This window comes from Microcaecilia unicolor, chromosome 2 (assembly GCF_901765095.1).
Source record: "Microcaecilia unicolor chromosome 2, aMicUni1.1, whole genome shotgun sequence".
Classification (NCBI taxonomy): Eukaryota; Metazoa; Chordata; class Amphibia; order Gymnophiona; family Siphonopidae; genus Microcaecilia; species Microcaecilia unicolor.
In genome coordinates this window covers 291,585,148-291,610,123 of record NC_044032.1, presented here as the reverse complement: position 1 = coordinate 291,610,123, position 24,976 = coordinate 291,585,148, and the positions used below count along the sequence as shown (strand labels likewise).

Here is a 24,976-nt window from a genome sequence, read left to right as displayed (position 1 = left end):
CCAGGAGGTTGATCTGCAGATCCTTTTCCTGGAGGGACCACAGACCCTGGGTGTGAAGCCCATCGACATGAGCTCCCCAACCCAGGCGAGATGCATCCGTCGTCAGCACCTTCGTGGGCTGCGGAATTTGGAATGGACGTCCCAGGGTCAAATTGGTCCGGATGGTCCACCAGAGCAGTGAAGTGCGGCAACTGGTGGAGAGGCGGATGACATCTTCTAGATTCCCGGTGGCTTGGAACCACTGGGAAGCTAGGGTCCATTGAGCAGATCTCATGTGAAGACGAGCCATGGGAGTCACATGAACTGTGGAGGCCATATGACCCAGAAGTCTCAACATCTGCCGAGCTGTGACCTGCTGAGACGCTCTGGTCTGCGAAGCGAGGGACAGGAGGTTGTTGGCCCTCGCTTCGGGAAGGAAGGCCTGAGCCGTCTGGGTATTCAGCAGAGCTCCTATGAATTCCAGAGACTGGGTTGGCTGGAGATGGGACTTTGGGTAATTTATCACAAACCCCAGTAGCTCCAGGAGTTGAATAGTGCACTGCATGGACCGGAGGGCTCCTGCCTCCGAGGTGTTCTTGACCAGCCAATCGTCGAGATATGGGAACACGTGCACTCCCAGCCTGCGTAGGTACGCCGCCACCACCACGAGGCACTTTGTAAACACTCGTGGGGCGGAGGCGAGCCCAAAGGGCAGCACACAGTACTGAAAATGCCGTGCGCCCAGGCGGAATCTGAGATACTGTCTGTGAGCTGGCAGTATCGGGATGTGAGTATATGCATCCTTTAAATCCAGGGAACATAGCCAATCGTTTTTCTGAATCATTGGCAGAAGGGTGCCCAAGGAAAGCATCCTGAACTTTTCTTTGACCAGGAATTTGTTCAGGCCTCTCAGGTCTAGGATGGGACGCATCCCCCCTGTTTTCTTTTCCACAAGGAAGTACCTGGAATAGAATCCCTGCCCTTCCTGCCCGGGTGGTACGGGCTCGACCGCATTGGCGCTGAGAAGGGCGGAGAGTTCCTCTGCAAGTACCTGCTTGTGATGGGAGCTGAAAGATTGAGCTCCCGGAGGACAATTTGGTGGCAGGGAGGCCAAATTCAGGGCGTATCCGCACCGCACTATTTGGAGAACCCACTGGTCGGAGGTTATGAGAGGCCACCTTTGGTGAAAAAATTTTAACCTCCCCCCGACCGGCAGATCGTCCGGTACGGACACTTTGAGGGCGGCTATGTTCCCCTGGATCCAGTCAAAAGCCCATCCCTGGCTTTTGCTGTGGAGGCGCAGGGGGCTGCTTAGGCGCACGCTGTTGACGGGAACGAGCGCGCTGGGGCTGTCCCTGTGCCTGACGAGGCCTTCGGGCCGGCTGGTTGTACCTACGCTTTGCAAAAGAATAGGGTGCAGCCTGCCGGGCCCGGGAAAAACGTCCACCTGCTGAGGTGGATGCTGAAGGCGCCCGGTGGGAGAGCTTGTCGAGAGCGGTTTCCCGCTGATGCAGTTGGTCCACCATCTGCTCGACCTTCTCACCAAAAATGTTATCCCCCCGGCAAGGGACGTCGGCCAGTCTCTGCTGGGTGCGGTTGTCCAGGTCAGAGGCACGCAGCCATGAGAGCCTGCGCATCACTATACCTTGGGCCACAGCACGAGATGCCACGTCACAGGTGTCATAGATACCCCTGGACAGGAACTTTCTGCACGCCTTCAGCTGCCTGACCACCTCCTGATAAGGCCTGGACTGCTCCGGCGGGAGCTTATCGACCAGGTCCGCCAGTTGTTGCACATTAGTCCGCATGTGGATGCTCATATAGAGCAGGTATGACTGGATGCGGGTCACGAGCATGGAGGATTGGTAGGCCTTCCTCCCAAACGAGTCCAGAGTGCGAGACTCCCGCCCCGGGGGCGCCGAGGCGGTATCCCTCGAACTCCGTGCCCTCTTGAGAGCAGAATCCACGACCGCCGAGTCATGGGGCAATTGGGGCCGCATTAACTCTGGGTCCGAGTGGATCCTGTACTGGGACTCTGCTTTCTTGGGAATGGTGGGGTTAGTTAACGGTCGCACCCAGTTCCGAAGCAGTGTCTCCTTGAGGACATTGTGCAGCGGCACCGTGGAGGACTCTCTAGGTGGTGATGGATAGTCGAGGACCTCGAGCATCTCGGCCCTCGGCTCTTCCACAGAGACCATGGGAAAGGGAATGCTAATAGACATATCCCGCACAAAGGAGGCAAAGGAGAGACTCTCAGGAGGTGAGAGCTTCCTCTCCGGTGAAGGCGTGGGGTCCGAGGGAAGGCCCGTAGACTCCTCTGAGGAGAAATATCTAGGGTCCTCCTCTTCCCCCCACGAGGCCTCATCCTCGGTATCGGACATAAGCTCATGTAGCTGAGTCCTGAACCGGGCCCGGCTCGACGTCGAGGCACCGAGGTCTCGGTGTCGTCGAGCGGTGGACTCCCGCGTCGGCGGGGACGGAGCTCCCTCCATCGACGTCGACGGGGACTCCACCTGCGTGGCGGTCGAGACCGGCGCCGCAAGCGGCGGCGGTGTCGACGGCCCCGGCGCCGGGCTAGAGCTCGCCGGCGCCACAGACATCGGCGCCGGGGGTGCTGGGCGCCGGCACAGCCTGGCGCATCAGCCCTTCCAGGATCCCCGGAAGGATGGCTCTGAGGCACTCGTCCAGGCCCGCTGCCGGGAAAGGCGGTGGGGCCGGTAGGGGTGTCGGTGCCAGAAGCTGATGGGGGCCAGGAGACGGCACCGAGGTGCCGGAACCCTGACGCGTCGGTACCTCCACAACCGACGGGGACCTCTCCTCTCGGCGATGACGCTTCGGCGTCGCCTCCTCTCCGATGTCCGGATGCACCGAGGGCGACCGGTGACGACGCTTCTTGTCCTTCTTTCGATGCGCGTCACCGGCGCCGGGAGGTATGGAGGAGGACGATCCCCCTCGGTCTCGAGGAGCCGGGTCAGACAGGGTTCGGTCCCGTGGACCACGGGCTGAGGGAGTGACCGGGGCTGAGGGAGTGACCGGGGCCGACTGCCCACGCGGCCGCTCACCTCCACCCTCGCCGGCGGACCGGCGGGCCGACGGGACCTGTTCTCCTGGGTCGATGCCATCGGTGCCGATGTCTCGGGCATCGATACCGGTACCGAAGGACCGGGCGTTGATACCGATGCCGTCGAGGTCGACGTCGAGGGGCCGGCGCAAGTTCCAAAAAGACGGTCCCGCAGAACTTGCCTCGCAACTTGAGTCCGTTTCCGGAGACCGAGACACAGGGAACACGACTTGATATTGTGCTCCAGCCCGAGGCACTGGAGGCACCAAGCGTGGGTGTCGGTCTGCGAGATCGGCCGGCCGCAGCGACCACACTTTTTAAATCCACTCGGGACCTTCGAGGACATCGACGGAAAAATCGCGTCGGCGAAGTCAAAGTCGTCAATGGTGGCGAAAATCACACCTCGAAAAAGAAAACGACCGTGCGGCCACTAGGCCGCAATGCGGCGTCCCCGCTGGAAACGAGGGAAAAAGGGAGCGCGTGCTCCACACGCTCAGGTTTTTTTTTTTTTTTTTTAAAAAGAAAAGGGAAACCGGCGGTAACAAAAAATTAAATAGAAAAAACAACGATCCGCGTAAACGCGATCGACTTTCCGGCGGCTGAAAGCAGAGAGAGCGGCAAAGCATGACTCTCTCCAGACGCGGAAAAAAAGGAACTGGCGGGAGCGGTCGCGCACGGGCGGGAAGACGGCCGCGCATGCGCGGTGGGCGTGCCCTGCGTGCCGACCGTCCCGCGAAGCCTTTTCCGGTTGGTGGGGGCTGCCGCGGACGTCACCCAGTCGTGAGAACAAGCAGCCTGCTTGTCCTCGGAGAAAGCAACAATTTATAAAACATATACTAGAAAATCTAAGTGGTCATCTATGATCCAAGATGACCAATTTACTCAGTAAACCACTCTCTAATCTGTAGGGTCTATTAGAAGGGGTGGAGAAAGTTGAGGAAAAGTCCTTACCATGTATGAGCTGAGGGTAGCCTGTCTGTAGATCTGTCATCCCGGTGTATCTGGAACTTCTGAATGCCATTCATTCCTTCTAAAGCAGCAAAGCCCTGCAGGGGAACCTTTGAGGTACCGGTGACGAACTGAAGGAATTTGGCACGGTCTGCCTGGTCAAAAGAACGCAGAGCTCTCCAGAACCACTGGATCTGTTGGGTAGATGGGGCAGTGAAGTTAAGAGAAAGGGACCCTCTGTACAGCAATAGGTTACACTTTATTTGTGTTAATATCTGTCAAAACAGCTGTAGTGTGACATGCACACTGCACTCACAAGCAATTAAACTGAACCATTAAACAAAGACCAGTACTTATGCTTTTTAACTTAATGTTCTTTTATAACATTTTTCAGTCCGGTTAGGATCCACTCAGTAACTTGCACATCTTTCTCCTCCTCCTCCGAACATTTACACCAAATGTGTCTAGACTGCCAAAACTTAGTAAAGCTCCCACTGCAACAGAAGATGGAAAAAAGACCACTTATTTCTTCCTTTTATGTATATTAAATAACTATGTACCTTTTCAGTACAAGACTTCCCATCCCAATACCGTGGCTTCAATTGTGTGCAGGTATTGAATAGTGAAGGTGATTTCACTAGTCTCCTTCCTATCCAGGCAGACCCTTTCTCCCACTGTGTCCCTACAGTGGCAAATCAGTTCCATAAGATAAGTCATGCTGTATCAGACCTAAAGGTTAATCAAGTCTCCGATAGTGGCTAATCTGGATTACTGGTAGGAAGTACTCAGCAGATCCAAAAGAATAGATCAATTTTTACAGCTCCGTTTCTTTCCAGGGAGGAGCAGTAGCTTTCCTATGTCTATTTGGCTAATTGTTCATGGACATTTCCTCTGAAAATCTGTCCAAATCTGTTAAATCCAGCTATGTTAGATGCCTTTTCCGCATCCTCTGACAATTTTCACATCTTGTTTGTGGACTGAAAAAAAATTAAAATTTTTCCCAATTTAAATCTGCTACCTCTTATTAGTTCCATGGAGTATCCTAGTCCTGGTACAGTTTGGAGGTATACATAACAACTATTTCCTATTTATCTGCTCCACTCTACTCATTTTATAAACCTATCATATTCCTTCTGTCATCTCTTCTGCAAGCTGAAGAGCCCTAATCTGTTCAGCCTCTCTTCACAGAGCAGCCGTTCAGCCATTCCAATCCCTTTGTCATTTTTGCCACCATTTTCTATACCATCTCCACCCCCCCCCCCAGTTCTACTGTATATGAGAAGGGGCAACCAGAACAGCTTGCAATAATATTCAAGATGTTGAACCATGGATCTATGAAGAGGCATACTAATATTCTATTATTCATTTCTATTTGCTGTTTTTCACCACCACTGTATATCGAGCTAAGGATTTCAATATACTGTCAACAACAATTCCAAGGTTCTTTTTCCTGGGTGGTGACTTCTAATACTGTTAGAATTGTTCTTCCCTCTGTTCATTGTCATGGAACTAGGAAAACACCAGGAACTAGCAGCATTACTCTTTAGACAAAGGTTCCAGTTACACTGGGTCTGGCTGCTAAATGCTTCCTCTGCTAGCTTTGCTCTGAACAGTCTCTTGCTGGAAGCTAAAGTTATAGCAAAGATCTGTGACTACATGCAGCAGTGAAGAAAACAACTATGCTGGTCTACTGCACCCCTCCTGCACTGCTAGGACCTCTCTCTTACCAGCAATAAGGATACAGCAACCCGGTTTGCAATGGGAATTTTGTTTTGCCTCTGTTGGTTACTTTTTCTTTTAGTTCAATCTAGAATCCTTGGACCATCCTCTGCCCTACAAAAGGCAACAAGCAATGAAGTCTTGGAACTACTTTCCTGGAGCAGTACCATGTAAGCTAGTTTCCCTCTTAATTACCCATCAAGGCATTTCCATAGCAAAACACTAAAAACTGAGGACAATTAACACACCCCCAAGTAATCCACAAGGAACAAGGCTGGAACAAATGACTTTTCAAAGCAGTAACTTATTTGGCTGAAAACAGTGTCCCACAAAAGACTGTTACTATTGTACTCTGCACCATCACATTATTCACTCACAGACTATTTATGATGTGCATAATTATATTTCACACACATGGATAATTTGATTTACATACTTTGATCAATTATCTTTTATGCATATGAGCTTGATCAACAGCTTTTAAACAATTTTTTAAGTTACAGTTCTTGGGACAACATGCTCACTTCATATTTTCACTACGTTTTGGTGGTTTACACAACCATGTGTTCAGATTATCGATATTATGTAATAATACCAATATTGATTCCTGTATTTTTTTTATGTAGACAGCGATGCAGGTGTTGTGTGCTGAAACACAGTCAGTGTCGGGTCCATGAATTAAAGAGCTGTTCCAATTTTGAAGGCACTTGGTGCTTTTTGTTTGTTTTATATTGATAAAAGCAGTGACAGATGTTAATCTTGTGTGGGACGCTATGCAATGATTATAACTTTTATGGATAGTTAATGAACAGCCTACTTTACTTGATTTTATAGCTATGAGCATAGCTGCTACTTATATTTCGTCTACTAAATGTATCCCATTACACTTTCTTTATGTTCGTTTTAAAATTTGTATGAATTTTTTTCATTGACAAATCATCTCTTGTTTAATGTACAATATTAATATGATGTTGTTTAATATGATTTTCATATTTTTCTCCACAAAAAGTCCCTGAAGTTCCAAACATGCATAAAAAATTGTTTCTATTTCTACAAACTTCAGACTTCATTCCAGTTTTTGTTCTGGTCTTCTCAGGGATAGCCCATGCAGCTGTAGCAGTGACTGTTTCCTTAATACAGCTTCATTGGCAGTAGTCTTACAATGGCTATGAATGATGGATCATAGTCAAAGAAGCGTCCCTCTCTAAGCTCAAGTTCTATCATGTGGTTGGTGCTGGAGGAAGAGAAAAAGGTCTTCCTTTGAGGTAGAATCCTCTTGGTCAAGAAGACCTTCTGAAGGGGTTACAAAGGCACAAGAGAGTGAATGGATCTAAGGAAAGTAGGTGACCAATGTGCTGGAATTGCCCAGAGCAAAGACTTGGGATAGTCACCAAGGGATGTTCTGGGAAGGTAGGTTGTGTTTTCTTTTTCTATTCTTTTCACGTACCCGGATATGAGCTGGGTCCTTCCTTGCCTACTGGAAACAGCAACAGAGAAGAGTTCTAGGCTTTTTGTATGTAGAATAACCTCACCAGGTAAGGGTGAAAATTTATGAGTGACGAAAGCATGGCAGAGAGCTCTGTTCCTTGGAAATCTCCCTCAATGGCAGGAAGGGTGTTAAAAGAGAACACTAGGAGGAAGACATGTCACCGGGCCAAATGGCTGCTTAAGCCCACGACTCCACACTGACCCAGGGAAATTCACGTTATTTATTTATTTGTTGCATTTGTATCCCACATTTTCCCACCTATTTGCAGGCTCAATGTGGCTCGGCTGTCTTGAAACACAATTTTAGTTTTGTTTGTTGAATTATCTGAATACTATTCATTGGAAGAGCTGGGATGAGGAAAAGAAGCCAACAGATCTGCAGGATTTTGCTTATCAGGGAAGCAGACACACTGTGAGGCGAAAAACATGGTGGCCACTAGCTCTCAAACACCAGCAGGAATGCTGATCAACCCTCTTTCAAAGAGCAGAGATGTGTCTCCTTCTATGAAGGAGATCAGGAACCAGCTCAAAGAGATTAAAGCTTATATAGCGGCATCCCCAGCAGATTTAGCAACCTTAGGATTGGATCTTAGATCTGATATTGCAGAACTTGGAAACTGAAGAGAAGTGGAATAGCATGCAGAGGACAAAGCACAGCAGATCATATCATCTGAGAAAAAATTTGGTGAACAACTGCAACAAAAGCTCTTCAATAAAACTGATGATTTGGAGAATAGGAGTAGAAGAAATAACTTAAGACGGAATACCAAGACTAAGTCTGTTGTGCAGAGACTCTTGGCACAGGTGCAGGTGGAATTATCCCCACAGAAAATAAAAATAGAAGGGGCCCATAGAGGCTTGGGCCCTACACTACAAACTTAGCAAAGGACATTGTTGTCCGTTATCACAGCTATGCTCTGAAGGAAGCGATCTTAAAATACAAAGAAAAGGAGAATTAATCTTTGCATAAAATAAGAACACAAACAGCAAAAGTGCCAAACCAAATGGTGTGGTGCAGAAATATATTGGTAGGTATCAAAAGACTCAACACGAGTTATGTTTCGGCAGTAAGGCCTGCTTCAGGAGTCAATACCAGCAATTGCACAATGGTATAAAATCTTGAAATAAACATGAACAACCAATATCGCGCATCCAAGATATCCTGCTTTAATGTAGCACTAAAAACAGCTCTATTCTCTGTTTTGGGGCACTACATTAAGGCAGGATATCTTTAGACAAGACATTGAGTTTGTTTCGAAGTGGAACAAAATATTAAACAAGTGTTCTTTAGATCTGATGCTTGCAGTAATCGAGAAAAGTAAAGCAGTATTAGATGCAGAAAAAACGAAACTTGATGAAGGCCTCAAGAATTTGAAAGCAAAGCTTTCTATTGATATTTTGACGCAAAGTTTGAACAGCTGAAAAAGTAATTAAGCAAATTCAGAGAGACATTGCGAAGGGCCAAGCTGAAGAAATTCACGAGAGACGAGGAAGATTATAAAAAAGATTCGATATACCCATGGACCCCTAAAGCTACCGATAACAGTGTAGCTGGTTCTTCCCGTTGGGTCACTTTTTTTATCAACTGTGTTTTCTGATACAGCTTCCAGTGGCAGTGATAATGGAGAGGATTTTTTAGAAGAACGCCCACGGAGGCGTGGCTGCGGGCGGGGAGATCAATCAATGAGACGCAACAGGGGCCATTCAATGAGAACACGTCCATCGACCAGGTCCCAGGATCAGACTACTCGGTGGTAATCAATATCTCCTCTATGGCCCTTACAGGGGCAGACATTTCACTGTTGTCAAAAGGCATTTCGTTTGTTCCCACTGTGAGATTTAATGAGTTCCAGTTTCGGCTAGACCTGGAGAAATTTATCAGAAAATTGCAATTGCGAGTGTTTTTTGATGGTGTGAACAATGTATCTGATAAAACCAGAGTTCCAGTGAAATCAAGCTGGGTTCCTCCGATTCCAGTGGATCCTGTTATTAAAGTGTTTAAAGATCTAGTAATACGAGATATGACATCGATTATGAATAACTCTTCCCCCCGATGGAGAAATAATCTCACCCGAGAAGAACAGACATCACTGGTGAAATTAAGGAACTCCAACAATGTGGTAATCAAGAAAACCGATAAAGGAGGGGCAGTAGTTTTGTTGGACAGGTCTGATTATGTAGAAGAAATTCAATCTCAATTACAACAAGAAGGAGTATATGAACAACTATTGATTGATCCTACTTCCTGTTTACGAGCTACCATTCGTGAACTTACTCAGGACGGAGTGGATAAAGGTTTTTTGACAACCAAAGAATTTAAGTTTCTAAATCCACAACACCCTACAATCCCTGTCTTGTACACCCTTCCCAAAGTGCATAAAAATTTGTTAAAACCTCCAGGAAGACCTATTTTGTCATCTAAAGGTTCGCTGTTAGAACCCTGATCGACTTTTGTTGATGTGTTCTTGAAACCATTTGTGTTAAAAACAGCTACATACGTTAAAGATACAGCCCATTTTTTTACAGATACTATCAGAGTGGCATATTACATGCGATCAAAAGATTTTGATGGTCACTATGGATATTACCTCACTTTATACATCTATTCCGCAGGATCAGGCTTTATCGGTCATCTACAAAGTGCTAGAATCTAGAGAAAGACCACACGATGTTCCATCTCATTTCTTAATTCAACTAACAAGATTGGCTCTCACAAAAAATTTCTTTTTATTTTTGGGTTCGCTTTTTTTGCAGCGTACAGGCGTAGCCATGGGCGCCACGTTTGCGCCTTCTGTGGCTAACCTTTTTATGGATGATTTTGAGAAGACATGGTTGGCACAGTCTCCTTTCACATCTAAAATTAAATTATGGCGCCGATACATCGACGACATTTTTGTTTTGTGGTCCGGTACAACAATTGAGTTGGAAGCCTTTGTCATTTGGCTGAATAATAGCAATCCTGCAATCAAATTCACTATGACCTGCTCTTTTGATGAAATACATTTTTTGGACGTACATGTGGTACAGGCAGCCGGCCAGTTTTTGACCAAAGTATTTAAAAAGAAGACCGACCGGAATACCATCTTACAGTATAATAGCTGTCACCCTTATGCTTTGCGGCGGAGTTTGCCTTATTCCCAATTTTTGAGATTCCATCGCATTTGCTCCTCGATGGAAGATTTTAAAGAACATTCCAAAATCCTCTTTCATGAGTTATTGGAAAGGGGGCACACCCTTTGAAAGTTTTAAGATCAGCTTATAAGAGAGCAAAATACATCAATCGAGACCTCCTTTTTGTTCCTAGAAGTAAAACATCTGACGACAATAAAATGGTTTGTGTCATGAGGAACATGGTGGGGAGTGAACAACTAGCACGTATTTTACATACACATTGGGATGTGCTGCGCTCACACCATGTCTTTCAGGACCAGGAGTTATTAATTGCTTTCTCCAGAGGGAGAAATATGAAACAACTGATTAGTCCCTCAGAGTTGCCGGCAATGGCCGAAGAATTGTCTCACTCTAGAAGGGCGGGCCATTTCAAGTGTGGCCATTGTATGACTTGTCGTATTACTTCTGAAGGGGAAGAGTTCATAAACCCTGTTAACGGAAGAAGTTATCGCTCCAAGACGTACACTGATTGCAGATCTACACACGTTGTATACGTCTTGCAATGCCCCTGCCCAAAAATATATGTAGGTAAAATCACCAGACCCCTCAACCTGAGGATGAATGAACATAGGCATAGTGTCGCCCATCTTAGATCCGGGGCCCCGTTGGTCCCTCACTGTTTGTTGACTTCTCATACTTTTGAAGATTTCACAGTGAGAGTGATCGATCAAGTTGCGCCCAAAATGCGAGGGGGCAACATTGACAGGCACTTGCTACAATTAGAACAAAAATGGATTTTTGATTTACAGGCAGTTGAACCTGTTGGATTGAATGTTAAAATAGATTGGACTGTTTTCTTTTGATACAGACATGTACATTAACCATAATCATTAGTTTCGTTGTCTTTCCTTAGTGTTGACAGTGTTGGGGGGCAGGGTAGGTTTTATTTTTCTACATATCTTTCACATGCGAGTGTGAGAATTGACAGTCATCAAAATAATGGAGGGTTTTTCACATGAGAGGATACATTATTAGAAGAACAATAAAGTTCTTTGGCATGAAGGTGTGTTGATATCTGTTTGTGGGCCTGAACAACATGTCACTGTGCGTTTGAGAAATCTATAATGTTCAATATTGAAAGTTTTACAATGTTCAATATTCATAGATATGTGTGTATCGGGCTGCGTGGTTGAGCTGAAATTTATAACATTCCAATACATGTTTGAAATACGAGTATGGTATGAGTGCAATCAAATGGTGGGGTATATCTTTGATAGCTTTTTACGGCGTGTACTGTATGTGTTAGTCCTTTAATGTTTTGAGTGGGAGTGTTTCATACCGGATGTGATGTTTCTCTATCTATATTGTTTACCATCAGCTGTTTGTGACGTTTCCGCCACGGTAAAATTTAAATCACCACTGAATTGTGGGTAGTGTTGGCGCATTTCCTTTACGTCACTAACAGCTTGCTGGGTAAGATTTCGTGTGTTGGGTGAGTTGGTATGCTGAGATCTTGGGGTCTGATAATTTAAATTGGTGAGATTTATGAATAAGTGGATGTTGTTTGCGTTTGCCTTTAGGTTTATACCACAGTTTGGTGTTGCTGGGTTCTCTTTCCCTGATGAAGCCCCAGTTGGCGAAACAGGACCGTTGGGGTGGCCCGTAATCAAAGCAGCAAATAAGCTAAGTAACTGTGGCTTTTGTTATTTAGCTGTGACATATGGTATTTATAGGCATTGGATGCTAGAAGCGCATGTATGAAACATTCAGGAGGAGGTTGGCGTTAGAGGACCAGTGATTACATTAACGTGACTATATTGTTACGATCTTATTGATCAGAAAGTGGCACGAGTCTGAGGTCCTCTCCCCCTCCATTATCAATATTCATATCCCACAACTTATTGCCTTTTTCCGCTATTTTTGAGCTGTTATTTCATATAATTGAGCGGAGTTGCTCCCAAAGCCTTTTGTTACTAATTCAGGAAACACATTTTAAAAGAAGAGATGAGCAATTACTATGCCCCCAAAGATTCCCAATTTGCAGATCTGCCTCCTATCCATCTAAAAAAGTAGCAGGGAGAGTCCAAGCTGCTGTCTTAGAACAAATCTCTGATCCTGAAGGGAGGTTTATAGCTGTGCATGTAAATATTGCTGGCTCAGAACATGTATACCTTGGAGGAAAGGAGAAACAGGGGTGACACGATAGACGTTCAAATATTAGAAAGGTATTAATCCACAAACGAACCTTTTTCTGGAGACGGGAAGGTTGCAAAAGTCCTCAACAGAACTAGAGGACATGAATCGAGGTTGAAGAGGGGCAGACTCAGGAGTAATGTCAGGAAGTATTTTTTCACAGAATGGGTGGTAGATATGTGGAATGTCCTCCTATGGGAGGTGGTGGAGATGAAAACAGTAATGGAATTCAAACATGCGTGGGATAAACACAAAGGAATCCTGTTTAGAAGGAATGGATCTACGGAATCTTAGTGGAGATTGGGTGGCGACGCCGGTAATTGGAGAGTAAAACCAATGTTGGGGGGACTTCTACGGTCTGCGCCCTGATCGTGGCTGAATAGATGTGGATGGGCGAGTGTAAATTTTAAGGGGCTTCGATGTGAAGCGTCTGTTCACGCTTTCCAAAAATACTAGGACTAGGGGGCATGCGATGAAACTACAGTGTAGTAAATTTAAAACAAATAGGAGAAAAGTTTTCTTCACCCAACGCATAATTAAACTCTGGAATTTGTTGCCGAGAATGTAGTGAAGGCGGTTAGCTTGGCAGAGTTTGAAAAGGGGTTGGACGGTTTCCTAAAGGACAAGTCCATAGACCGCTACTAAATGGACTTGGGAAAAATCCACAATTTTGGGAATAACTTGTATAAAATGTTTGCATGTTTGGGTAGCTTGCCAGGTGCCCCTGACCTGGATTGCCCGCTGTCGGGGACAGGATGTTGGGCTCGATGGACCTTTGGTCTTTTCCCAGTATGGCATTACTTATGTACTTATGTTAGCGTCAGAACTTTTAGTACAGGAACAGTGTTGGTCAGACTTTTACGGTCTGTGCCCTAAGAAAGGCAGGGACAAATCAAACTCAGGTATACATATAAAGAATCACATACCAGGTAAAATGAGTTTATCTTGTTGGGCAGACTGGATGGTCCGAGGTCTTTACCTGCCGTCATTTATTATGTTTCATTGTATGTTCCAGGGCGTTTTATGCTACACTGGAGGAAATATTAGGAGGTATGAAAGTGGGCCACTAGATTACTGGAGGCGACTTCGACGTAATGGACATAACACAACTCTTCCGTTCTCCGATTCCCTAATGTGGCTGTGCCACATGAACTTGATCTTACCACAACATCACCCTGTATTTGTTCACACCGGAGCCTGCAAAGGCCTCTCCGGTACTATGTAAGCCATATTGAGCCTACAAATAAGGTGGGAAAATGTTGGATACAAATGTAACAAATAATAAATAAATAAATAAATAAATAAATAAATAAATAAATGTTACCTTATTTCCTCTGCTGGAAAATATGAATGCAGCAAAATATCAGACAGGTCAGGAGAGCACTGAAAGCTTTCTTTAATCAGATAGATCTGGTAGATACATGGAGACACTTTTATCCATGCAAATCTTAGTTTACTTCCCTGTCCATGACTCATATTCAAATCTAAGTGAGACTCAACCCCTGAAGTGGATTGCCACCCACAGAAAATTAAAACTGTGGAAAATGCACCGACATCTCAGTGTCAGAGAGGCTGTATTATGTATTGAATTTTTTTTCCAGAACATCCAAATTGAAGAAAGGGAAGCCTGAAGCTGGGGGTAGGGTCCTGGAGAGCCACCAGATGTAACCCAGGAGGCACCAGCTAAAGCCTATCACCCCAAACTCAACCGAATCAGCAGGAACAGGAGCCAAGCAGAAGACCAGACGCAAATGGAAATCTGTCGACAGCCTGCTGGAGATAGAGAATACTGACTGACCAGACTGCAAGCTGGCCTATATAACACAGTTCAGTTTGTGTTCTCTATTTCCACCTGCTGGTAGATGGACACAACCCATTCGTTTCTGGATTCATCTGCTTGACGACAAGGAAGTGATGGCTTCATGTGGAGGAGTGGCGTAGCCTAGTGGTTAGAGCACCAGTCTTGATATCCCCAAGGTGGCCAGTTCAAACCCCACTGCTTTTCCTTGTGATCTTGGGTAAGTCACCTAACCCTCCACTGCTTCAGGTACAAACACAGATTGTGAACTCTCCAGGGACAGGAAAATACCCAGTGTACATGAGTGTAACTCACCTTGAGCTACTACTGAAAAGGTGTGAGCAAAATAAATAAAGTATCTGAAAAAGCAACAAGAACAGAAAGATCAGCAACTGAGGAAGGAGATAGCAGGTTGTGAATAGCAATATTTTAATAAACCTTCGAATAGCTTAGAGACAATTGATTACTCTTAGAGAACAACTGCAGGCCTTGTTGGCAGATAAAATACAACATGAGCTGCATCTTGCCCAGAGGGTATACTTTGAGGAAGGTAACAAGGAAAGTCAACTCCTGGCAAAGCAACTAAGAGCAGGTATTCTCCGAGGATTACATGCTATATATTCTTACATGTGGGTGGCATCACTGTCGCCTGGTGCAGAGCATTAACAAGCTCTAAATGTCTTTAAGAACACATGCAGCATCCCTACCACACATGCACGAGTGCCCCATCTGCTACTAGAGCGCAGGATCAACAGTTCAATACTCTAGCTCGAAAAAGAGGAGACAACTCCAAGGGGAGGTGAAAGGGTATGAGAATATATAGACTGCTGTCCTCAGAGAATACCTACAACAGGTAAGTATCTTCGCTTTCTCTGAGGACAAGCAGGCTAATATTTTCACATGTGGGGGAAATCCCTAGCTACCTGGAACCAACAATGATGAATTGCACTTCGCAACGGCGAGGTCAGAACACAGATGAACCGGAAACCATATGCAAATCATCGCAAACCTAGCCTGGGACAGAATAAAAAAAAATGGGCATAGGTGGGTGGAGTTGGATTCTAGAACCCAAACTAATTCTGCAGCACTGTCTGCCCAAACAGACTAGCAAGTCGGGTATTGTGCTCAAGGCAGTAGTGGGAAGTAAATGTATGGACTGAAGACCATGTTGCAGCCTTGCAAATGTCTTCAAAGAAAGCTGAGCGCAAATGGGCTATTGAGGCCGACATGGCTCTGACTTATGAGTCGTGACATGATCTGCAAGAGTCAGGCCAGCCCAGGCATAAGCATAGGATATGAAATTTGCTAGCCAGCTGGAAATGATACGTTTCCCAAGGGCTACTCTCATCCTGTTTGGCTCAAAAGATACAAAATGTTGAGAGGGCTGCCTGTAAAATGATAGATAAAATAAAATAATGAGTGGAATGGAACAGGTAGAAGTGAATCGCTTGTTTACTCTCTCCAAAAATACTAGGACTAGGGGGCACACAATGAAGCTACAAAGTAGTAAATTTAAAACAAATTGGAGAAAATATTTCTTCACTCAACATGTAATTAAACTCTGGAATTTATTGCCAGAGAATGTGGTAAAAGCAGTTAGCTTAGCGGGGTTTAAAAATGGTTTGCCTCTCTTCGTAAAAGAAAAGTCCATAAGCCATTATTAAGATGGACTTGGGAAAATCCACTGCTTATTTCTACGGTAAGCAGCATAAAATGTATTGTACTGTTTTGGGACCTTGCCAGGTACTTGTGACCCGGATTGGCCACTGTTGGAAATACTGGCCTTGATGGATCTTTGATCTGTCCCAGTATGGCACCTCTTATGTTCTTATTTAAGGCTTAGTCTATTCTCAATAGAAAGCCAATGCTCGCCTGCAGACCAAGGTGTGCAGTGTGCTCTCGCCAGGATGGGAATGAGGCATTGGGAAGAACCTTGGTTGAACAATGGACTGGTTGATATGAAAATCCGATACAACCTTAGGCAAGAATTTAGGATGGCTATAGAGGACGACTCCGTTGTGGTGAAACTGGTATAGGGTGCAGATACCACCAAGGCCTGAAGCTCACTGACTGTATGAGCTGAAGTTATAGCTACCAAAAAGATGACCTTCCAGGCTAAATACTTTTGAGGACAAGAAGCAAGTGGCTCAAAAGGAGGTTTCATCAGCTGGGTGAGGATGACGTTGAGATCCGAGGACAGATGATGAGGTCTGAAAGCGGGCTTTGTTAACAACAGACCCTGCATGAACTGAGCCACTAAGGGTTGTGCAGAGAGAGGCTTATCATCAACACGCTTCTAATGAACTCTGATTGCACTGATGAACTCTGATTGCACCGAGCTGAACCGTGACACAGTTGGTCTTGAGACCTAACTCAGAGAGGTGAAGGAGGTATTCAAGGAGGGATGGTGAAGGGCAAGAAACAGAATCTAGGAACCTGCCCGTACACAAGATGGCAAACCTCTATCATTTGAAAGACCACCACCTCTTGGTGGAGTCTCTTCTGGGAGCTAGCAAAACTCTGAAAATACCTTCAGCAAGATGCAAGGAAGCAAACTCTAAGCTCTGAACATTCAGGCTGTGAGAGTCAAAGACTGAAGATTGGGATATACCGTCTGGCAGGGAGCAAGAGGGTGGCTAGCAAGGAAGCGGCTGAACAATGCTCGATCTGAAAACTAATTTGAAATCCTTTGATCGCACTCTCTTATTACTGCTATAACGAAACGAAAAGGGAAACCTCAGGCACCCTCCAGCTCTTCTGTTTCTCTTTCTCATCAGACATCACACAGTTTGCTTGACTGAATGTCTCTTCGGGCGTTTCCGTTGTGCAGGACGTGAAGATGAGCCCTGCATTGGAGAGCAATGCCATGCTCAGCCCGGTGGGCCCGGCAGCCCTTCTTGTACCCTGTGGAATAGTGACTCCAGAGTGGTTTGACAGCGGCAGGAACCCTACTGCCACCCTCTGCATCTGCTGGGGGGCAGATTTCACCTTTAAACCTGGGAAGTATTTCACCAGGCAGCCAGAGCAGAGGTCTTAGCTGCATCGGGAGAAGCACTGACAGATACAGGGAACAAGGTGGTCGTCTCTTCCCTGGTTAAACCTGCGGCGGTTACTCTCTTAAAATTTATTTATAATATTTGCAACTTATTACAAGTACACACTTGTGAAAGAAATAGAGAGAAAACAATTATATGCAGGAACCACCACCATGATTTGTATATGTATGTGTGTGTGTGTGTGTGTGTGTGTGTGGGGGGGGGGGGGGGGGGGGTAGCAAAGAATACAAGGAGATAAAAAGAAGTACCAGACAGTGGAAAAGACTTTAACTAAGCAATTACCCACACTTAGCTAACCAACGTTACCATTCGATGTTATACCACTAGTGATCTTTTTCAAATCTAGGAAGGTCCTCAACTGTTGTGGGTTAAAAAAAATGCATATTTTACTCCTAAATAGCATATCAAACATTTACTAGAATATGCTAATAAAAAGATGCTCCCAAAGAACATACTTCTGATCTCATAGCTAAAAATAATTTTATTCTACCTTGAGTGTACTTAGTCACATCAGAATATATCCAGTTCTTCTACCTTGAGTGTACTTAGTCACATCAGGATATATCCAAATCTTTTGACCACAAAACAAAGTCTGGGAATTACAAAAAAAAAAAAAATCTCATAACTGCATTTAGATCCTGTTCAAATATAAAAGACACTAAAAGTGTACTTTAATTAGTTACTTAAGAAAGTGAATCCTCCAAAACAGTAGATATATTCTGTAGCACTGCAATATCCTGGTTACCAGCGTCTGGTACTTCAAGTGGATTTTTAATCAATGATGGTAGATAATACACTTTATTCATAAGAGGAATAGTAGATGAAGAATATTTTAGAACTTCAATTAAACATTTCTTGAAGAACTTCACCGGAGACATACTAGGTGATCTAGGAAAATTCAATACTCAAAGGTTTAACTTTTTATTGAAATTCTCAATTTGTTCCACCTTTTGGTTAACCTAATATTGTCTTTAACAGCAGCAGCAACTGAAGATTGCAAGGTTTTAATATCCTTACCAGTCTGTTCTGAGGACATTAAATATTCTTGTCTATTGAACTCTAGTTTATAAGTAAACATATCCATTTTACTCACTATTAAAGATATTTCCTGTGCTTTTTTATGCACTGTTGTAGTAAGCAGCTGAACTGCCTTCCAGATATTGTCCAATGACGCCGCCATTGTGGAAGCAAGTTTTTGCAACGCTCCTACATCAATGATCTTTGTTTGCAGCTTACTGGGGCTGACACCACCACTGGAGCTCTTTTGGAGCTCTTTTGGTTAGCAACTTCCGCAGCAGAAGAAAGCTCATCTTCGACCCTTTACTCAGCCAGACATGACGGTGGAATGAAGGATGGAGGTGACAACAAATCAGAGAGGCAGATGCTCCTTCATTTGCCCCTACAGCCGGACCTCTACCTCCAAACTCAACTTGCGGTGCTCTCTGGGCATTGTGGTCCAAAGTTTATTGAGCTGGGGAGGTGGTAGGGGCGGCTGAGCCTTAACCACCCTTTTGCATTGTCAGGATCCAGAAGGTGGAAGAGACTCTAAAAAATACAAGGTGGGAAGATAGAGGAACTTACAAACCAGGTTCAACTGGTCAAGCACTCTCAAAGTTCTTTACTGCAAGACCGTATGCTTTTCAAAGGAAGTTGAAAAATTTTGATAACTATACTGGATAACTGAACTTGCATTTTTTAAATTTTCCTCGTTTGCTGACTTTGTCATCTAGAGAAACTTTATACAAATATTTGCAAGAGGTTTTTAAATATGTGCCAGTGACTCATCCCATTAAATTGGATTTATTATTTACCAATTTCTAAGAAGCAGACAGCTCCTGTGAGAGTATCTTCTATGGTGGAGCTCTCATCAGACAGCTTGGATGTGATTGGCATTTTGGAGAAATCACAAGATGAAGTTGCTGAACGGTTTACCTTATTGGTGACATTTGTTTTCAACCAAGATAAGGAATCTTTAATATGCCTTTACTTCAAGAATAGAGATGTGGAGTTCATGGGAGGGAAGGTTTTATTTCCCAATGTAGCTAAAACCACTCAATCCAGACGCAGTCAATTTTTGAGCCTTCATCGGCGTGTTATTGATGTTAGAGCTAGGTTTCAGTTATGATATCCTTGCCAATGTGTGGTCCAGTTTGATAATCATACTTATGTTTTTCATGATGCTTCTCAGCTGCAATTTTTCCTGGAAAGTAAAGCATTGTCTATGGATAGAGAAGAGTTACCTCCTTGATCTGGGTCATTATTATTTATAGGTATTCACCTTGCTAGTTTGCTTTATATATATATATATATATATATATATATATATATATATATATATATATATATCACTTTCTTTAATTACCTATTCCTTGAGAGGTATTGGCTCTTGCTCCCTCTGAATTTGTGGACTATATAGAGTTGTTTTTTTTTTTTTGTTATTAATATTGGTTTCTTTTACTTGTTATTTCTATATTTTGAATCGATTCTTTATCCCTAATGCACATTGTTGGATGTATCTTAAACGCATTAAAAAAAAAAAGAGAGATTGGGCTGTGGAAGGGACCCTCGTTCTACATTATGAGGGATGGGAAACACTCGAGTCTTTGCGGTCTTCTGAGGACAACAACAGAAGAAGGGGAACCTCTGCCTGGGCCAATAAGGGGTGACCAGGATCATGGTTCCACAGTCTTGCTTGAGTTACAGGAGAATCCTTCCCACTAAAGAAATGGGAGGTTACACATACAGAAGACCAATTTCCCCAATGAAGAAGAAAGGCATCCAACTCTAGTCTGTTGTGGGCCTGAAGCCTGGAGCAAAACTGGGGAACTTTGTGGTTGAAATGACTGGCGAAAAGATTGATTGAGGGTGTGCCCCACTTATGGAAGATCTTGTGGACAACAGACATGCTGAAAGGCCATTCATGGGGTTGTAGAACCCTGCTCAGTCCATCAGCCAAAGTGTTGAATTTGCCCGCTAAAGAAGTGGTGTTGAAAAGCATCTCATGTTTGGATGCACAGTGCCACATCTGCACAGGTTCCTGGCAAAAGGGTGGGGGGAAGATCCATGGTCCCTTGTTTGTTGGTGTAGTACATGGCAACCTGATTGTCCATTTGAACAAGAACTTGGTTGGACAAACAATCCTTGAAGAGCTGCAGAGTGTTCCTGATTGCCTGTAGCTCCAGGAAATTAATCTGAAGCAAGGATTCCTGGGCTGACCAAGCCCCCTTAGTGTGACCTCCCACCCTAAGTGGGAAGCCTCTGTCGTGAGCACATGTTGAGACTGGAGTCGTAAACGGGAGACTCAAAATTAAATTGGACTGAATTGTCCACCAAAGCAGGAACTAGACTAAATTGGGCAGTACATAGATGAGAACAGGCAGGTTTCCTGAGGCCTGAAATCATTGGAAAAGTATGGAAGAGGCCATGTGACCCAAGGGGCACAACATCTGCTAAGCAGTGACTAGCTGGCTAGCATGAGTTTGTGCAGTGAGAGCTACTAGAGAATCTGCTTTTGGCAGGGGAAGAAAAGCTTTCCCTTGTCATGTGTCCAACAGGGCTCCAATGAACGCTAACCCTTGAACAGGAAGCAGATAAGATATGGGGTAGGGCAAGACAAAGCTGGGAAGCTCCAGCAAATAGTCCACTGCATGGACTACTGAGCCCCGTCTCTCGACGTGCTTTCCATGAGCCATACATCCAGATAAGGGAAGACACAGATCCCCAGTCTGTGTAACGATGTATGACACTTGGTGAAAACCCTGGGAGACGATGCCAAAACAAATGGAAGCACCAAAAATTGGCAGTGCTGAGCCCCTAGAAGAAAGTGAAAATATTTCCTTTGTGCATGAAATATCAGAATATGCGTAAAAGCATCTGCTAAGTCTAGAGAACATAGACACCTGTGTTCTTGGGGAGAAGAGAACCCAAAGAAGCCATTCTGAATGTTTGACTAGATACTTGTTCACAGCTCTTAGGTCCCAAAGAGGATGCAATCTACCAGTACAAGGAAGTACCTGGAATAGAAACCAAGCCCTTTCTTTTGCATTGGAATGGGCTGGACAGCATGATGTGATAGAAGAGCAGCAAGTTCCTCTGTAAGCATCAGCTTGTGCTGAAACCTGCAGGTTTGCGCCCTCGGAGGGCAATGTTGAGGCAGTTGACACAAATGCAAGGCGCAACCCAGTACTATGAAGGACAAGTCTGAGGGCCACCTTTCCTTGAAAAAAACAGCTTCCTTCTGACCAGCAGGTCATCTGGAATGACCACTGGCGCAGCAGCTATGCTCTGCTGGAGCCAGTCAAAAACCAGCACCTGTTTTTGACCGGGCTGCCGGGATAGCCTTGGGGAAATTGTTCTGCCATGAATGGGCACATGCTGGGGCTCAGGCTGCTGAGATTGATGAGCAGAAATGAGGTATTTTCGCCTTTGCAAAGCATAAGGTGGCCTTCTAGGTTTACTCGAAAAACGTCTAGACAAAATAGACTCAGAAGGTGGTCGAAGGGACAGCATATCAATGGTATCAGTGTATTTCCTGATGAGGTCAGCGACCTCCTGCATCTTCTCTCCAAAATAGTTCTCTCTCCGATAGGGAGCATTTGTCAACCTCTGCTGATTTGTAGTGTCCAGGGTAACAGAGCATAAATCCAATATCAAGCGGAAGGTCCTAAAAGAGCCACTTGTAGAACATTGTGTAGAAAACAAACACTCTTTTGAAGATTTGAAATGCTGTGCAATTGACAAAGTGGAGCCAATAAGTAGAGGGGGTAACAGAAAGCTGTTGTTACAAAGAAAGGAAGCACAATGGATTTTTGAGTTAAAATTGGATGAACCATCAGGACTCAATAGCTCGATCGATTGGCATGCCTTTTATTGAAATGTCCATCCATGTGTCAGTTTACCTTTAAGAGATCATAGAAGGAGGGGTATATATACAGAGAGTGCTGCTGGTGTGTGACGTCACGGACGCCAATTTGAACAGATTCCTGTGACTAAAAGCAAGTGTAACAAGGGTTGATGCTTTAGCCAGTACAGCTTTATACATAATTTTTTGCAAGTTTCATCGTTATGTTGTCTTCCAGATATCGGATATCTACCAGTGAGTTCCTGACGAAGCCGTGATTGAGTGAAACGGTGGCCTTGTCGAACTGTATACTTTATGCTGGATCCGCAATCCTGGAACTCCCAAACTAAGTGTTTTTTTGGGGACATTTGATTAAATTCTAATAAAACTGTTTAGGATATTTCCAACGAGTAAAAGATCAGGAGTTTTTTGCCCTATGATAGAATCTGAGCACTGGATACATTGTGACAAACTAAGTAACAGCAGGGCCGTGCCAATGCGGTAAGCGGGGTAAGCAAGGCAGGGGGCGCCTGACTTCGAGGGGCGCTGCTGCCCTGCCATCCGCTCACTTGCAAAATCTTTTACCTGAAGTTGCGATTCTCCTATCTCCCCTGCCCTCCTTTTCATGACAAACTGGAAGTGAAAGCAACGCAGCAGTATTCACTGAGGCAGGCAGGTTCTTCAAGTTATTTGAGAGAATGCAACCAGATTGCTATATATGCTTTGGTTTGGGGATAACTCCTCACTCAGGGTGAGCTTCAGAGCTTGAACAGCATTCAAATTAAAGAGAACCTGAAATTTTAAAAGTGCTAAAAATAAGTTTTAAAAGTATTTGCATTAAATCTAATTAAAGAATTCAAGTGCTGGGAGTCTGTACTTGGTTGTCATATGCTCAGATTTGTTTAAATCATATGCAAATTAGTCCGTTTTTGGGAGGTTCTCATTTGCATATTTATGGATAATAAATGATGGAAATGTTTACCGCCTTAATGTTAGGTCATGGCTCTGATCAAAAGTGTGAAGTTTGATCCAAAAACGAAGGGTTTATCTAGTGTTTTTGACTAAAAATTCCCATTACAGTGTCTGTATGTTAATCTGCATTCAAATAGAGCTCTCTGATTGGATGATCAGCTTCTGTTAGAAATCTGCCTGGACGGGAACAGAGTGAGACAGCAACTGACTGTCGGTTTGGCCAAGAGAGACATGCAGCTGTGAGTTCCTGTGTGTGTTGACTGAAATTATAAAAGAGTGCCTGATTATGTGGTAAATGAGAAAATATGAATGAAAAGAGGTTGGTGGAGATTGAAGTTTGAGGTTTCTCCAGTGAGAAAAGGATCTGAATATTTCAGGATTACTTGAAGTTTATGAAGAATAGAAAAGGGTGAATTTCAGTTTAAGAGTGTTTAAATCCTATAAGCTAAATAAAGGCTAGGTAGATTTAAGTGACTGTAAGCAAGGAAACCTTAATATTTGATCTGAAATAAATATTTAATCTGAGATAGTTGATCAGAGATAAATGTTTGATCTGAATTATATCCTTTGGTGCAAAGATTAGAAAAAGAATCTTTGGAAACTAAGAGGACTTTGCTCACATTTTGAATTAGCATTCCTATTTTGAGTTGGAAATCTTTGAAGTGTTATGAAAATACATTTTGCTTTAATGAAATTGCTAAACTTTAGAGTCAGAGACTTATCAATGAGGGATACATACAGTGCTATTTTTTCCTGAGGTCCGGCTTACTTGCCTGCTCCCTTCTGTTCCTGCTCTGCTAGACGGAGGGGAGGGGGGCACCAACTGATAGTCTGCAGGGGGGCACCAGAGACCCTAGGCACGGCCCTGAGTAACAGTGTTCAAAACTTCAGACTAAGTGTCTAAGGTTTCTGAGGGCTTTTTCTCCTTTATGAATGAATCTTTAGGCAGTACGAGAGCTACTGTGAATGTAGGCAGTGCCTTACACAAGGAGGAGGAGAAAATAATTGAATATCACTAAGACAACTTCAAAAATTATTGTAGCTAGTAGAAACAGCAATTATAAATTCTGTAGTTTGTGCTAATTTTTCTTCACTGTTATTCCATACAATTCAGATGGCCAGATTTCAGTGAGAATATTCTGTTTCCTGATGGGTTCATCTTAACTGTCTGGTTGTAATCTGCCTTGGGAAGCCTAGTGTTTATAAAGATGATGGAATATATTAAAATTTAATGGAAGTAGAATTACTCTCTCCTTTCATTGGGTCACATGGAATCACATCCTCATCTGTTTTGTAGGTTTACCCTGGACATGGATGGGAGGGGAGGGCAGGGCAGGGGAGAGAGGAGTGTTGCTGGACATGGATGGATGGAAGGAAGGGCAGGAGAAATGTTGGTGGGAAGGAAAGACAGAGGAAGGAGATACACACGGATGGAGGGGAAGGGAGAGAGGAGAAATGCTGGACTTGAATGGAGGGGAGGGAAGACAGAGGAAGGAGTTGCACAAGGATGGTGGGAGGGGAGAGAGTTGAAATGCTGGACATGGATGGAGAGGAGGGAAGAGAGAAGAAGTGAGATGAACATGGATGGAGGGAAGGGGGAGAGGAAAAATGCTGTACATGGATGGAGGGGAGGGAAGACAGAGGAGGGAAGCCGGCAGCGGCGTGCGGAGCAGGAGTACGGCCCCGCGAACGTTTGTATTATGCTTTGCCAGGGAGGGGGAGGGAGGAAGTGAGCGAGCGAGAGAACGAGAGGCAGAGAAGGAAAGGGAAGAGCATGTAAGTTCACGGTTCCTCCAGGTTGCCAGTAGGAG

At 44.5% G+C, this 24,976-nt stretch overlaps 1 protein-coding gene across 1 annotated transcript in view; it reads right to left on the bottom strand.

Moving 5' to 3' along the window:
• Positions 1-24,976, bottom strand: part of HUWE1 (HECT, UBA and WWE domain containing E3 ubiquitin protein ligase 1) — a 1,034,695-nt gene that overhangs the window by 4,575 nt on the left and 1,005,144 nt on the right. The window contains 1 exon segment of the mRNA XM_030194273.1: positions 3,992-4,182. Within this exon segment, the coding sequence (XP_030050133.1) occupies positions 3,992-4,182 (191 nt within the window).